Source organism: Aethalodelphis obliquidens, unplaced genomic scaffold, assembly GCF_003676395.1.
Source record: "Aethalodelphis obliquidens isolate GAN/ISIS:26980383/991018 unplaced genomic scaffold, ASM367639v1 scaffold4, whole genome shotgun sequence".
Classification (NCBI taxonomy): domain Eukaryota; kingdom Metazoa; phylum Chordata; class Mammalia; order Artiodactyla; family Delphinidae; genus Aethalodelphis; species Aethalodelphis obliquidens.
In genome coordinates, this window is record NW_020837948.1 from 76941633 (window position 1) to 76957928 (window position 16296).

The 16296-nt window shown below is 39.6% G+C and overlaps 1 protein-coding gene across 1 annotated transcript in view; it reads right to left on the bottom strand.

Moving 5' to 3' along the window:
* ITGA2 (integrin subunit alpha 2) overlaps positions 1-16296 on the bottom strand; it is a 106983-nt gene that overhangs the window by 26201 nt on the left and 64486 nt on the right. The window contains exons 10-17 of the mRNA XM_027101133.1: positions 15878-15954; positions 13476-13614; positions 12267-12412; positions 10542-10685; positions 8065-8268; positions 6752-6888; positions 5220-5359; positions 1750-1901 (exon numbers count right to left, since the gene is read on the bottom strand). Coding sequence (XP_026956934.1) covers positions 1750-1901; positions 5220-5359; positions 6752-6888; positions 8065-8268; positions 10542-10685; positions 12267-12412; positions 13476-13614; positions 15878-15954 — 1139 coding nt within the window. The remainder of the gene's footprint in view (positions 1-1749; positions 1902-5219; positions 5360-6751; positions 6889-8064; positions 8269-10541; positions 10686-12266; positions 12413-13475; positions 13615-15877; positions 15955-16296) is intronic.

Below are 16296 nucleotides of genomic sequence, written 5' to 3' on the forward strand. Positions count from 1 at the left end.
CAACACTGTCCAGCTACAAGTACAACATTTCCTCTTTGTCTTTAGTAAAAACAGTGGAGGATTTGCAGTGTTCCAGGAGGCCTGGGCCGCTTCCATTTTTTGAGGTTTCCTGTCTATTGAAAAATGAAAATAATGCTAAAACAGGGTTGCAAATGCCATCCAGCATTCTTCTTCAAGAAAGAACAATGTCTGTACAATGGTAAGCACTAAAAATGAAGTCTGCATTTTCCTAGAAGTGGTGTCTTTATTATCTCTTAGTTCATTCACAGGCAGGACTTACTCCTATCTTGAGCCCTTTTGGAGGGGCCTGACCACTACAATGGCTTCCTGACTACAAGGAAATGTGTCCTCGGCTGGCTGTAGGGTTGGCACATAGGATGGACTTTGGTATTGATAGCAAATGTGGTGTGTTACGTGGAACACCTGTGGTCTTAGCTGACCACAATAACATCTCGTAAAAACTTCACCAATATACATGTCAGAGAACAGGAGATATATCTATATACACACATACATACATACACCACAGCCTGGCTGTCTTCATTCCCCCACAATGGATTACACATTTAATTTGATCCACCACTTAGCACAAGGGTAAGAGAAAATGGAATCTGGCTTTTATTCCTTTAAAGAAGCTGTATAATTGGCACATTAACAACAACAAAAAAGTCCAGGCCTTCACAAAGAAGAACGCTTCAACTTGAATATAAATAACTCAACTGATTTTAGTCCATCCAACCATTAACTTTGTTTTTCCAACTCTTATACTTAGCATTTCTTGAGATGTTATCTCTGTACCATCCATCTACATCAGAAGTATTTGGGGATGCCCCTTAGACCTACGCATTCCTTGGACCTTCAAACCCAAATTTCTGGTGGTGGGGTTCCAGAATATCCATTTTATAAAAGTTTCCTAGGGCTTCCCTGGTGGCGCAGTGGTTGAGAGTCCGCCTGCCGATGCAGGGGACACGGGTTCGTGCCCCAGTCCAGGAAGATCCCACATGCTGTGGAGCAGCTGGGCCCGTGAGCCATGGCCGCTGAGCCTGCGCATCCGGAGCCTGTGCTCCGCAACGGGAGAGGCCACAACAGTGAGAGGCCCACGTACCGAAAAAAAAAAAAAAAAAAAAAAAAGTTTCCTGAGTAAATTACACTTTCAAATACCATTACATGGTTTCTAGGGGGAACTATTCATGTAATTTATAAAATAGATTTTCTTTTAGTTTTCTCCTGAGAAGCACTTTTCCTACTTGGGAGAGTTTCAAAATCCATGTGAACTGTAGTAAAATTATGGCATAAGATTATAGCCAATAATTTTTACCTCATAATCTACCATCCTTCACCTATATCAATTTAATCCAATAATGGAAAGGACAATTAGAATTGTCCTTTTCAGTCGTTTAAAAATAAATAAAATTTCTCCTCATATGAAAATGTCAACATAAAATTTATTGTCAACTAAAAGTTCTTCCTGTTAAACAGTTAAGAAAGCACTGTCCTTGATTTCTTTAAGAATCTTATTTTCAGCCCTTTTACTTGCAATCCCAAATAAAATTTAATGCAACTAACTTACACAATAATAGAATGTGACCATATATACTAGTATAAAGGAAATACACTCCTGTTCATAGGTAAGAAAAGCATTAACTAGAAGAACAAGCATTTATCTAACCCATAAGCTTCCATTTTAGGCTTTCGCCATTCATTAGTCTTTAAGAAGAAATGAGATGAAAGGGATGACTGAGGCCTCACCTGTATGTGGATGACGTACTCAGAGCAACTCTCTGCTTGATTTACTATCATGGTCTTCTGCAAGCACCTTTCATTATTTTCTTTAAATAATCCCCTGGAGGTTACTCTGGGTGAATATTGGTCTGCATCAATTGTGATGTTATATACAATGGCTGTAATAAAAGTCATAAAGAAATGTTATTACAAATAAACTTCTAAGGAAAAAGCATCCCTGTTTTATCGTGTCTTACTGGGTAAAGTCTTTGACTTCAAGAAAACAAAAACCAGTCTTTCTATTGATGGCCTGTGAACCATGGATGGCCTATGATATTTGTAATTCTAGTTCTGGTATGATGTGTCAATATGTGACTGTGGATGCAAAGAAATGTGATTCAAAGAAACATGGCTTGATGCAGTGGAAGGAAAAGTAGATTTGCCCCCAGGAAATCTACTGAATGAAGTTGGTCAAATTACTTCCTCAAATACCGGTTTCATTGTCCATAAAGTGGTGACGTGAAAAGGAAAGGAACTGTTGAGTGCCTACAATTGAACACATTCTTATATGTTATCTTATACAAGTTTTACAATAAACCTGAAACGTGGATATTATTATCCTATTTTTCCGATTATGAGCAGAATATTATCCTATTTTTCAAAATAATTCACCTCAGTTCATACAGCTAGGGCATGGTCAGAAATAAAGTTTGGGTAATTTTGAAATCAGATCCCATGTTCCTGCTGTTTCTATGCAGTTTTGAGGATTCACTGTTATTTGAGGATGAAGTTAGATACTCTAAGGGGACATGTATAGTGCCTGGCATATTCTAGATGCTTACTTGGGGGAAGGCACGTAACACTGCAGTAACAAATTTTGAATCAGACGGATGCTTTGAATCCTAATCCCACCATTTACGAGCTTTAGGCAATTTGCTTAACCTCTTTGAACCTCCATTTCCTCACCTATCAAACAGAGATGATAATACTAACCTAAGGAAATGGAAATGAGAAATGTGATAAAACTTGAGGTCAGTAGCCAATGTCCAAACTATCAGAACCTTCAATAAAGTCTGCTGGCTACACGTCCAAAACTGAGAGAGAAGATCTGATACTATTAATAGCATCAACTGCCTTATTTGAGAGTACTCTGTCGTATTACTTCCACTATTTTAAAGGTTGAATATACTTCCAAAAGCATTCTATGCGTTACCTTGTCTGTTATCTGTTAGAAGTGATGTATAATTTTTCTTGCTCCGATGACTTAATGAGGTTAACAAAGATAAAACACAAAGGAATCAAGAACTAAAAATAAATGGTGAAAATAAAGCAAAGGACAAGTTATGCTGGGGAAGTGATTGTGGCTAGGACAAAGTTAGTAGGTGTGGTAATTATACTGTTTTATTTTTTTTCCAACAGCTTGGTAAAAATGATACATTGTCACATAGGCAATATAATAATCCTTTTAATGTTATTCGCTTTAAACTGGAGTGTGCACCTGACGCAATAAATAATAGAAGCCACATGCTTTATAAATTCACTTTTCAAAGTCACAGAGTTGGGATTCCTGTCTTACATACTATTATTGCCAGGTAATTAAGTGACAAATGATCATGACTGTGTGGACCTAAGGCATTAAGAAGTAGGATTCAAAGGGAAAGATGCCCAGTAGCAGGAGACCCTAGACAGTGGGTGGAAGGGAATGAAATTCTCAAAGCAGAACACCCTTTTTGAGTGTGTGGCAACAGAAGAGGTGAAGTACAGTCAAAAATTGGGAGGAAGGGCTTCCCTGGTGGCGCAGTGGTTGAGAGTCCGCCTGCCGATGCAGGGGACACGGGTTCGTGCCCCGGTCCAGGAAGATCCCACATGCCGCAGAGCGGCTGGGTCCGTGAGCCATGGCCGCTGAGCCTGCGCGTCCGGAGACTGTGCTCCGCAACAGGAGAGGCCACAACAGTGAGAGGCCCACGTACCGCAAAAAATAAAAACAAACAAACAAAAAATTGGGAGGAAGATACATGAGACAAATCCATGCTTCAGGGCCAGGAGAGGTGACCTACCAGTCATTTCTGGCAACTAATAGATTTTCCAAATTAATCTTTTATATTTAATGTTTTATTCCCCCAGATTCATTGAAATATCATTGACATATAACATTGTGTAAGTTTAAGGTATACAACATAGCGATTTTATATATTGCAAAATAATTACCACAATAAAGTGAGTTAACATACCCATCACTTCAAACAGTTACAATTTTTTTGTGTGTGGCGAGAACTTTTAAACTCTCTCAGCAACTTTCAAATATACAATACAGTATTGTTAATGAAAATCACGATGCTCTACGTTCCATCTAGCCACTTCATGTTTATACAGTAATGGTTTTTGACTCAACTATCACGGCTACTGAAATGGACGTGCTACAAGGCAGGTCTGTGAGATGTGCTACTCAGAGTTGGGTCTGTGTTTGAACACCTGAAAGGAAAAATGCCAGATGAATATGAAAAGTAGGAAATATGGAAAGCATGCCAAGATGTGAATCTAACTTTTTTTGTTCGTAAGCTACTTATTTCTTGGTATGAATCGTGACAAATAACCTACCTCTTATGTTTTTACCCTTTAAGCTAGTTTATTTGTTCACCACCTAATGAAATAGCTGTAGGAACTACGGGTTTCTAAATTTTAGAGCCAAAATCTGATGAAGGGGGATTAGGACCCATGAAACAGTAGCAAATGAAAGAAGGTAGTGTTGGATCAAGTGCTAAATCAATGGCTACGTATTGAGGGAGCTGAGACAATTGGAGCAGGAGAGATGGAGGTGAGATGCAGTGGTTAGAAAGACGTCAGAGAACTTGTGGGACCTCAGTCAGGCCCTGGAAGATGACTGGACCCATCCAGGGAGAGAGAACAACAGCTTCTGCTGACATCTGCACACAGCCTTCCCTACTCTCTCCTGCTGACAGGACATGCTTCAGACTTTCACTCACTCCTTTGGATTATTTAGAAAATGTAAAACACTGGGCACAAATTATATATTGTTTTATACTTTCTCATTATTTCATGCTTATTAAATTTTTAAGAATAGGAATATTTGATCCTTGTACTGAACACACTCTATCGAGATCATGGCAAAGCCAACATACAGTGCACTCATTTAATACGGGCTTGAGCTCAGTGTAATCTGTGCGTGCCCATGGTTTTCAGTTAGGAAGGTGTGGGTAAGAGAGACCTAAAGGACAGACTGGGTGAGCCTATGATTATGTCATTGAAATTATGACCTTCAGCAGCAGAATGTTACGTTCTAGAGATGACGGACGAAGGTCTAAACAAACCTTCCACGCAAAATTAACGGTTCTCAGGCACCTCAAATATGTGGCAATTCAAATGTCTGCAAGACCCTTATTTCTTTCGGTTTCCAAATCCAAAGTGTGGGTTATGTTCAGGACTAAAACTCTATAAGCAAACCTATCTGTTGTATAGATTATTTCAGGTTTACTCACCCACTTGATTGTTCTGCTTAGCAGGTCTAAACTTGGCGCTGAAACAGAGTTTAAGGTTTATCTCAGCGTTCTTGTTGAGCAAAGTGATTTTTTCTGGTGTGAATGAAGCAACTACAGATACATCAGCAATACTCTGTGACCTAAAAGACATAAATGTTAAAAAAGTTATTCTCAGGAAGTTACCCAGAAAAACCAGTCTTAGCACCTGATAGGAATGTGACCAAAAAACGGCATTAACCTAGCTTAACTGATCCCCTCAATAAATTGATTTGACTCCATGTGTCTTGACTTTTTAGAAGAATCAAATTCACCTTCAAAGAAAAAAGTTTGGCCACCATGGACTATCTAAAAAGGGAATGTCATAATATAGTAAGTATATAGCCTACCAAGCATGAGGCCAACCAAGGTGGCTACAGGGTGATGTTCACTGAAAGGTATGATTTCTTACAAAATTGTTTACAAATCAGCCATATAATTATGTGTAATCATACCTTGTATTACTTTAATGCTACTTTTAACTGATTTTATTCAGTAAATATATTTTCTTTTTTTCAAAGTCTTAAATATTATCCTTGAGTTTTATTTTTTCCACATGAAGTTTTCATTAAAATGACGCACTAAGGGACTTCCCTGGTGGTCCGGTGGTTAAGAGTCCATACGTCCACTGCAGGGGACATGGGTTCGATCCCTGGTTGGGGAACTAAGATCCCACATGCCGCGCACAGTGCAGCCAAAAAAAAAAAACCAATGCTGCGCTGAAAACAATGCATTTCATCCTTTAAGAGCACAAGTGAGATACTGTAAATAGCTTCATTGAACTCACTGTAATTTACTCAATAGGTAATTTTTTTTTCTGTTCTTGATGTATTTGGACATTTAAAAAAGCACATTTTTCAGCAGACATGAATGGATAATTGAACTATATTTTCTTGGGGACTCTTGATCAAATTCTCTATTTCTTTTTGATTCCAGTCCTTCGCCAGCCCAATGTATTTATTTTTGTCCTTGACTCACAGGAACCTTGAATCCCTTATTGTTCCCCACATGCTCTTCAACTCCTCCTGAGGTCAACGAGAGGTCAGCTAAACCTAAATAATGGCTTCTTGTTTATGACCAATAATTGTAAAAGACACCTTTTAACCACATGAGAAGTTGCACTTTACTTGTGTGGTCTCAGTGTTCAGTATTTTTAGAGCATTCTCATGAGAATTCTTTTCTGCAAGCTGAGGTAAGGCTATTTGGAAGGTAGTAATCAGAAATATCCTGAATACCATTTCAAGACCTTTGTCTTTTCATTGTACTTTTCCTGCTCACTATATAGAGAAGAGAAACTTGATTCTAATGTTAAGCAAATATTTTTTTCCTCCCACCAGGAAAAACATATTCCTTCCTCTATGCAAACTATGACATATAAATGCCTTAGAGTCTTATATAACGCATGTGACGTTTTAATAATACTGGCACAGCAATCTTCTCTACTTAGCAGCCCATTTGTTCGGTAGCTAATTTGTGTCTGCCTCTCACTGACTCACCAGAGCTGAATGACCTGTCCAAAGGCACCAACAGACACATCAGTGATGGAATCCCCATTTAAATCTCCATAGCCATCCAGGGATCTCCCGAAGTACTGGAGGTGGCTCCTAAAGGCGCCATCAGACCCCAAGATTTTCTAAAAGAGCAAGTTTGAGACGAAATCATAGTGCATGACGACTGAAACAGAAAAAAGGCAGCATCGACATTGCCCTGGTATGTTCTTTTTTTTAAAATTTTATACTTTAGATTTATTACAAGAATAATCATACTTTTAAAATTTATTTATTTACTTATTTTTAACATCTTTATTGGAGTATAATTGCTTTACAATGTTGTGTGTTTTTGTGCTTTATAACAAAGTGAATCAGCTCTACGTACCCATATATCCCCATATCCCCTCCCTCTTGCGTCTCCCTCCCACCCACCCTCCCTATCCCACCCCTCTAGGTGGTCACAAACCACCGAGCTGATCTCCCTGTGCTATGCCGCTGCTTCCCTCTAGTTATCTATTTTACGTTTGGTAGTGTATATATGTCCATGCCACTCTCTCACTTTGTCCCAGCTTACCCTTCCCCCTCCCCATGTCCTCGAGTCCATTCTCTGCTTCTGTGTCTTTGTTCCCGTCCTGCCCCTAGGTTCTTCAGAACCATTTTTTAGATTCCATATATATGTGTTAGCATACGGTATTTGGTATGTTCTTTATATGGCCGTTTCTCAGGTTGTTTTATTCTCCACAGAATTCCATTGACTTTTCAATCACATCTTATCTGATTATCATTCTTGCAGCCGCATTTTCTTCAAAGAAATAGCATGAATCTCTCACATAAAATAACAAAGCAGTGAAAGATCAGTGGACTGGGAAGGAGCTGATGCAAGTTTGGGTCCTGACTCTTCTCCTCGCTCACTTCCTTCAGGTCTTTATTCAAAAGCTGCCTTCTCAGTGAGGCTTTCTTGGTCACCCACTCAAATACCTGATATCTCCCAGCCCTGAAAATTTATTCCCTATTTTAGTTTTTTAAAATTCCTTATCATTTATTATTATCTGGATTATTTTATCTTATTTATCTCATTTTCCCCGTCTCCTCCACAAAAATGGAAGATCTACAAAGAGCACAATTTTGTCTGTCCGGTACTTCGCAGCATTCCCAGAGACTTATCAGCACTTGACACACAGCAGAGGTTCACCAAGCATCTGATGAATGAGTGCATGAAGTTATAAAACAAGAGGGGTGGATTGGATGGTCCGCACGATACTCTCTAGCTCTAAAGGAATGATACTCACATGTAAATAATCACCACGAAACTGGATTACCTGGGAATACCTCAGGCGAATGGTGCCCTCACGACCATTGTAGATGTACACAGCTCCAGAGTTCTGATTTTCCAAAGGTGAACCAACGATCACATCATTAAAGCCATCCATATTGATGTCTGAAAGAGCTGCAATCGCTGAACCAAACCGAGCATTTTCAACACCCTCGGGGCCTTCCAGAGATTGGTGCCAATTCAAAACGCCCTTGCAAAGGGGAAAGGGAACAATTAAAGCAAACCTTACGTTAACATATACACACTACTATATATAAAATAGATAACCAACAAGGACCTACTGTATGGCACAGGGAATTATACTCAATATTTTGTAATAACCTAAAAGGGAAAAGCATCTGAAAAAGAATATATCTATATCTGTTTATATATGTATAACTGAATCACTGTGCTGAACTGAAACTAACATGACATTGTAAATCAACTATACTTCAATTAAAAAAAGAGAAAAACTTACAATTTTTATAATTAAAATTCACAGCAAATGATGCCCAAACCAATTTGCAAACCGTTAAAAATGGATAGGATTTTAAACCTAGAATTCAAAATTCTCTATTTATGATGAGACATACAAAATATTTTTTTAGCAAGTAAGGTCCTAGGCAATCGATCTGCTCATAAAGCAAGGTGAAAGGAAGCAACTCTCTTTACTGTGGCTGCACAACCTACATAAAAGTGTCCATGTCTTTGTCTTCTTTCCCCCTTAGTATTAGAATCCCCACTCATCTGTTTCCAAATTTTTTGATTTAAAAATTTTCTGGTAAAAATCTACTAATCGCTTCAATAAAATTAAGGTAGAGACAAAATAAAACACAGTATCTTAATTTAGTCCTTATTTAAAAACTACTGAACAACAGAGGCATAATTATAATGGCACAGAAAGTGAAAAATGAGGTTGTTAATATCCCATTATAAGACACACTGAATAATTCTGCCAAAGAAAAGACATTTTCTTGTGAAAGACACAGTCGTGTGGTTTTTTTCCTTCAGATTTTGAAATCAAGAATGGAAATATTTCATGACTTCATAAGAAAGCAATGCTTCTCACCCATGAAACTGGGTCAGTGTTGATTCCTTCTCCTCTCTAATAACCTTATGGAAATCAATTTGTTGCTGAGTCTGGTAAAATACTGGAAGATCTTCTCACTTTCAACAATTAATGATAATTCAGACTGACTAGCAAGAAACATTTAAGAAATTGGGGATTTGTTAAATTTCCAAACTAGTAGATATGCTCTTCCCTTATTAAATACTCAATTGCACATTCTTTATATGCTTTAAAGTTGTTTTAACTGCTTCTGATAAAGGGCTAACTCTTACATTAATTTAAATAAATAAGGTAGGACAAACTATCACAACAGATAAATATAATATTTACTGTATTAATATTAGCTTCTCTTTTTCCATCCTTTCTGTATCTGGTCATCTAATTTTCTATGTCAACCTGTGCCTTTAATTTTGGTTTTCTTTCAGGTTTCACTAAGTTCTCTATACTTATGTGCATGGATTTAGAGAGTTCAGTCTGCAAGTTGGAAAAACTGGGCTTTTCCATGTTAGAGTATGTTTAGTTTTATGTGCAAGAACTGGAATTTCCAAGACTTGGATATATACCTAAATGTTACACTAAGCAATGGAATTTCCTGACAAACTACTGTAGAAAGCATCCAGGAATATATGGAGGTTTCTAAAGTGCCTGGTAAAATTTGTACTTACCACTGTAAAATATTAACAAGGTAGCTTTGCCCTGTTATTGATATACCTTTATAGCAAAGTAGAATAATTGAATGAGATACTTGGGAAATACACAGATGTTTGTGCATGTGTGTGTGTGTGTGTATTTCAAAAAACAATGTGCATTTATAATGACTTTATTTGTAAAGAGAATATGTATTCAAAGACCTCGTGGAAAACGGCAGGGCACTATTAAGCTCTAAGTTATGATTATCAATGTGATTTTTAACACTATAACTTAATGGTGACATCCTCAAAATGATGGAATATAAACCATACTCTAGGACTTCCCTGGTGGCTCAGCAATTAAGAATCCGCCTGCCAATGCAGGGGCACAGGTTCGATCCCTGGCCCGGGAAGATCCCACATGCCTCGGAGCAACCAAGCCCGTGCGCCACAACTACTGAGCCTGCGCTCTACAACCTGTGGGCCACAACTACTGAAGCCCACACACCTAGAGCCCATGCTGCACAACAAGAGAAGCCACCATAACGAGAAGCCCGTGCACCACAACGAAGAGTAGACCCCGCTCGCCGCAACTAGAGAAAGCCCGTGAGCAGCAACCAACGCAGCCCCAAATAAATAAATTTATCAATAAATAAACCATACTCTATATGAAAATTATCATTCAGTAATAAATTTTCTTAATTCTGCAAGAATGTAGATTAACTTTTATCTACCAATACTAAAGCAAATCAAACAAAGTCAGTTTAATAATTTTTTCTTTTTTACCTTTGTGATAGTAAACAGGTAGACTCTTCCTTCCTCTTTCTTTAGGTCATTCATGTACATTGGCGCACCTACCAAGAGCACATCTGTAATGGTGTCTTTGTCCACATCGACTGCACACAGCACACTACCAAAATAGGAGCCAATCTGGAGTAACAAAGCATACTGGCCTTAGGATTCCTATACTCCTAGTATCACGCTGAACTTCTGTGTACTCACTCAGCAAGCAAAACTCGAGCATTCGTTGCCTGTAAGGTGCTAGGTACCTAAAGATGGATAACATAGCCCCTCCGCTCTGGTTGTATCACAATCTAACATTTGGTTCTTAGACCTCAGGGTGCACAAATATCACCAAAAAAGTATCTGTAAAATACAGATTCCTGAGACCCATTTCCAGAGATTCTGTCCATGGGGTGATCAAGAAAACAATATTTTAAGTAAGCACTCCAGGTGCTTCTGATGCTAGTGGGTAAAAGACCACATTTAAGCAACACTTAGAAACTTTGTGAGAGGTTGTACACAAAGGCAGGAGGGGAAGAGGGAGGCGGAGCAAATAATTGTGCTTCTGTGGTAAAATGTATGATAATAGAGGCAAGTAGCAAATGCTGTGTGATCAGAGTGCACAGAAGTCAGAAAGGCTTAGAAAGATTAAGTATTATTTGAATTGCATCTTAGAAGATGGCAAGGAAGTCGCTAGATGGAGTGGAATGGGAAAGCACGAGCGACGTAAGCGTCCATGGCATGGTCTGGGACAGTGGAGTAGTTCCCAGATAGATTAGGCTGGAGAACTAGTTGCTGATAAAAGGAAATGAGAGGCTGGGAATCTGAATGATCATCATTCCATCCAACCAAGGTTCAACGTATGCCTACGTGAATGCCTCTTGAGGATTCAGAAAGGAATCAGAAATGAGTCCTTCCATAACACTTGCATTACTTTTCTCAAAATAAAAGCACCCTTCTTTAAAATAGTAAAGAGGAGGGAAAAGTATGTGACCATAGCTGGTTTGTGGTCAAGGAAGTCAAAGACTCAGATCTTCTTACTCCTGGAAAGTCCATAGAGACAGTGGATCAGATTTAATCCCAGAGAAGGGAAATCTGTGGATAGTCGGTTTCTCTGATTTAAGGAAGAAAATTTTCTGTTGGCTGTTAGAGTTCAGTGATGCTCATTTCAAATATGTGCTAAGTCCGTGAGTCAAAACTACGTCGCAAGGAAATAGGAATCTATCAGCTGGCCTTTGCTCTCGTGGGCCATGACTGGGCGGCGTCACAGGTTCTGACTACCAAACCGTCACACATCAGAAGAAAGTGGCAGAGAAGGGAGTTGTTTTACTTTTAGAAATGTCAAAGCCACAGGACACCTCAACAAGCCCAGATGTCGCAGCTCAGTCTTTATAATGCTATCCTGCTCCCTTCTCCTTATTCCTCCTTGTAGGGGCTTACCTACAAAGCGCTGGTTAGGTGCCTGTCATCACTGGGCTTTAATGACAAGCTTCACCCCATGAAAGCTATGTGGCCTTAGAAAGGTAGTTAAACCCTCAGTAACCTGTCAAAAGGGGATGGTAGAGCTCAGTACCATTGTGAAGATTTAAGGAATATTCAAGTAAACACAGATTACAGAGCCAGCTACAGGATAGGCACTCAATAAATGTTAGTTTCCATTTCTACTAACTCCCCACCTGTCCTGTTGTCCCTGAAATTAATTTCATCTTCTTAAACAATGGAATTTACCTGGTCACCTCTGTGAGACTGAATAACTGTGATGTTGCCACTCTCATTAACACTGTACAGCACTATCTGGCCGGTATAATTTGCCCGAGGAGCTCCAGCAACGAAGTGGACACTTTTTCCAGTAGAAATTGAAGCCACAGAGTAACCTAGGAGAGAAGGGGTCACAGAGTAGGTACTACTGAATATCTTGGCCAGATAGGCTTGTGAATCTAGCAGAGGTGATCAGAGGTCCTCTTCGTTAGTGTGACGCACAGTTGCTAGCGATCCTGAGACCAGCACTGCCCAGTGGAGGCGGGGCATCTCCCTATAAAGCTGGCCTTAGATTCTGGGTTGTCCCCATCAGCCACTCATGAATCTGACACTCAACCAATATTTCTTGAATGAATAACTAAATGAATTTTAAAAGGTGGAAATTTGCACAGTTGAAAGAACATAAGCTTTGGAGTCAGACAGTCCCAGGTTCAAATTTTGGACTTGCCACTTAGTAAGTTTTTTATCTTTAGGCAAGTAATTAACCTCTTTGGCTCTCAAAGGTAAAATGAGGATAATAATATTTCCTTCAAAGGGTAGTTGGGGCTTCCCTGGTGGCGCAGTGGTTGAGAGTCTGCCTGCCGATGCAGGGGACGCGGGTTCGTGCCCCGGTCCGGGGGGATCCCACATGCCGTGGAGCGGCTGGGCCCGTGAGCCATGGCCGCTGAGCCTGCGCGTCCAGAGCCTGTGCTCCGCGCAACGGGAGAGGCCACAACAGTGAGAGGCCCGCGTACCGCAAGAAAAAAAGAAGGGTAGTTGGAAGGATTAAATGTTACGTAGATAGAACAGCCAACTCAGGAGCTGTCCCGTAGTAGGTGCTCGAAATTGGTGGCTGCTTATTACACGAACAAAAAGACTAGGAACTCCAAATTGATATAAGACTACCACTTACTGTATTGATTCTTAGGAACTATTTCTATTTTGGAGAAACACAATCATGTCCCAGGAATAACAACTGCTGGAACAGCCAGAAGAGATTAATGAGTCAAATACACAGCGTTTCATTAAGTTGTTACGGGCTAAGGGCTGACTGGCAAAGAGGCAACAGAAATATGTGCAACAAATACAACAATTAGAGGATAGCTCAAGCACTTTGCCGAACTGACCCTGAGATTCAACAAGACGCTCGTTTAAAGGATAGGATTTAAATTTGCTGAGCCAAAGGCTGCTAGGCCTTACCTAAATATGAACTGTGATTTCTGTCTTGCAGAATTTGGTCAAAGGCTTGTTTCGGAAAGATCAAATGTCCATGAGGTGTCTGCTGGACAACAGTCCCACTCCAGTCATAAGCTCCTACTGCACCCAGCATCAGAATATCCTAAAATAATTGAAAAATGAAAAGCATTAACATCACCTGTAAAGCGTAAGAGTGTAGTGTGTGCCAAACACTGAAACAAATGGTCTAAATTTAAAGAAAAAAAACTAAGCATGATGAAGTAAAATGTATAGGAATTGCTAAGAAGAAAAGAGACAACAGCCCCAAAATGGAAACACTTGTGCCAAGCCCACATCACCAAACCCAGACTTAATACCGAACCTAATTGCAGTTTCAAAGGCCCCCCTCCCAGGAATGTGATCTTAACGGGTCAGTTTGGAATTTCCTGGTCAGCACTAGTGAGGTAATCCACCCGATAGAGTCCTTCTGTCCCCTACAGGAAGGTGAACTTGCCTGAACCAACTGTTCCCCCTTCTGCCTGTAAAAGCCTTCCATTTTCTACAGCTCCTTGGAGCTCCTCCCTGTCTGTTAGACGGGATGCTGCCTGATTCATGAATCACTAAATAAAGCTGCTTAGATCTTCAAATTCACTCAGCTGAATTTGGTTTTTTTAACAGACTGTGTGTTGATATATCTCTGAATTGTTTTGATACATTTTGTGCCGGAAAAAAAGCCTTCCCACGGGCTACGTTACCTTGGGCTTCGTTTAGTACAACACATTTTAAAGATAAATCTGTACCACAGCACAGGAGGGGCACATAGCCATCTTCAAATTTCCATGCAAAGGCACATGTTTGCAAATGTCAAACAGTTGTGAGCATTTAGAAAGGAGTCAGAAGCGAGCCTCCAGCCTCACATACTCCTAAGAAGAGCTCAGGATGTGAGGCATCCTCCAGAAACAGGAAGTGCTGCTGCCAGAGGAGGAGAGGTGGGCGCTGCTACCCCAGACCTGTCCCGCTGGCCCTCTTCTGACCCGGTCTATCTTCAACTTCTTTCTCTTTCTTCTTTACTCCTTCTCAAATGTTCCTCTAATCCTCTCTATCCTATCCCATCTATTTGAATATGGCACAACTACAAAAGGAACCTGAAGCTGTGACACTGGATATGAGAAGAAACTGCCGTTGGTCAGCACCAGCGGGGAGGGGCCAAAGAGGACAGGCCACTCGGGATTGACTCAAAACCCAATCTGAATATTCGAAGGTACAAGTCATCGCAGAAGGTAGGGTTGGTCAGGATGGGACTTCTTATTTTTAAGTTTTTGATCTTAGATCTTAGAAAACATCAAAGATACGATTTGGGGGGTTTTTTGTTAATTTTTTTAAACTTATTTTATCGAAGTATTTACAATGTTGAATTAACTTCTACTGTACAGCAAAGTGATTTCGTTATACATACATTCTTTTTCATTTTCTTTTCCATTATGGTTTATGAAGATATGATTTTGGAATGAAAAATACAAAGCCATTAAAAAAATAGCAAACAGGGAAATAACGTGTCCCATTTTGAGGATAAGAGACCATGAAATTATGTGAATGATTGTCATAAATCCAGGACTCTGAATCTGGGTGCAGGAAGGGGCTTCAGGGAGTGTACAAAACCTCAAGAAATTGTGTGAAAAATTCTCTCTGCGTGGGTTCACTTAGATTTTTTCTGAGGGAAAGACCTGTAACTTTAATCTCTAACAATTGATACAGAAAAGGTTAGTACACCTTTTATTATAGAGAGAAATAAGGTAATCGTGGTCCTTTATTCTGCCAATCAAATCCTCTGAGTTCATACTGTTCCCCGAGCATTTCCCAGTGTCACCTCTTTTCCTATTATTACTACTGCACTCATATCCTGAGTAGAATTAGAATCAGAGGTCTGCGAGATGGATGTTTCTAAGGAAGAATGGACTTCCCTGAGCTAAGAAGATGTCCCATCTCACTCTTTTCCTAACTCCTTACTTTTTCAACTATTTTTTTCTGTCTCTGCTCTTAGAAAAAAGATACGCCGGCAACTCAGAATTCAACAACAGTGATGACAAGAGTGTGTGTTTTTAACAAATTTTTCCAGTAGTTAATTGATATAAAGAAAATTCCTGCAGTGATAATACCTTGAATTAATATAGTGCCTGTTCCCTGGAGCACTCAAAAGCTTTCTTGTATGTTATCATTTTTTTCCCCATAAAAAAATCCCTGTGAAATATGGAAGGGAAGGCATTATTAACCCCTGTTTTTCAGATGATAAGCCAGCAGAGCAAAGAAGCTAAACGGCTGTGACTAGAAATGAGCACTGCTGATCACTAGATGGCTGTTTTTCCCTCTTTAGTATGGGGGTTACTGCACCCAGAAGTATTAAGGCAAATGTTATCTGATATACACACATTTTGAGGAGAGTAATCTGCGCTGAATCCCACTTGTGACATTTCCATTTGGAAGTTGTCTCCTCCTTGAACAGTACCTAGGAAGCAGTTTCAAAAATCATATCACTGTTATCAGTCTTAAATAAAATTTGAAACACATGTGCATGCGCGCGCACACACACACACACACACACACACACACACACAGTGTTCTGATGTCCACTCAAAAATATAGAGCTGGCAGATTCTGAGAGAGAGGAATCTCTAAGGAAGGGTTCTAACAGATGTAGAAATCCATAATGCTTCTGAGGTAGTGTCTGAAGTTGTTATTAATCTTGATCATACATTAATGTATTTGTTGGCATACTTATGAAATTTCTGATATCAGAGAATACTCAGCATAGGGGATGAGGTAAGATGAAAACTGACATGATTATCTT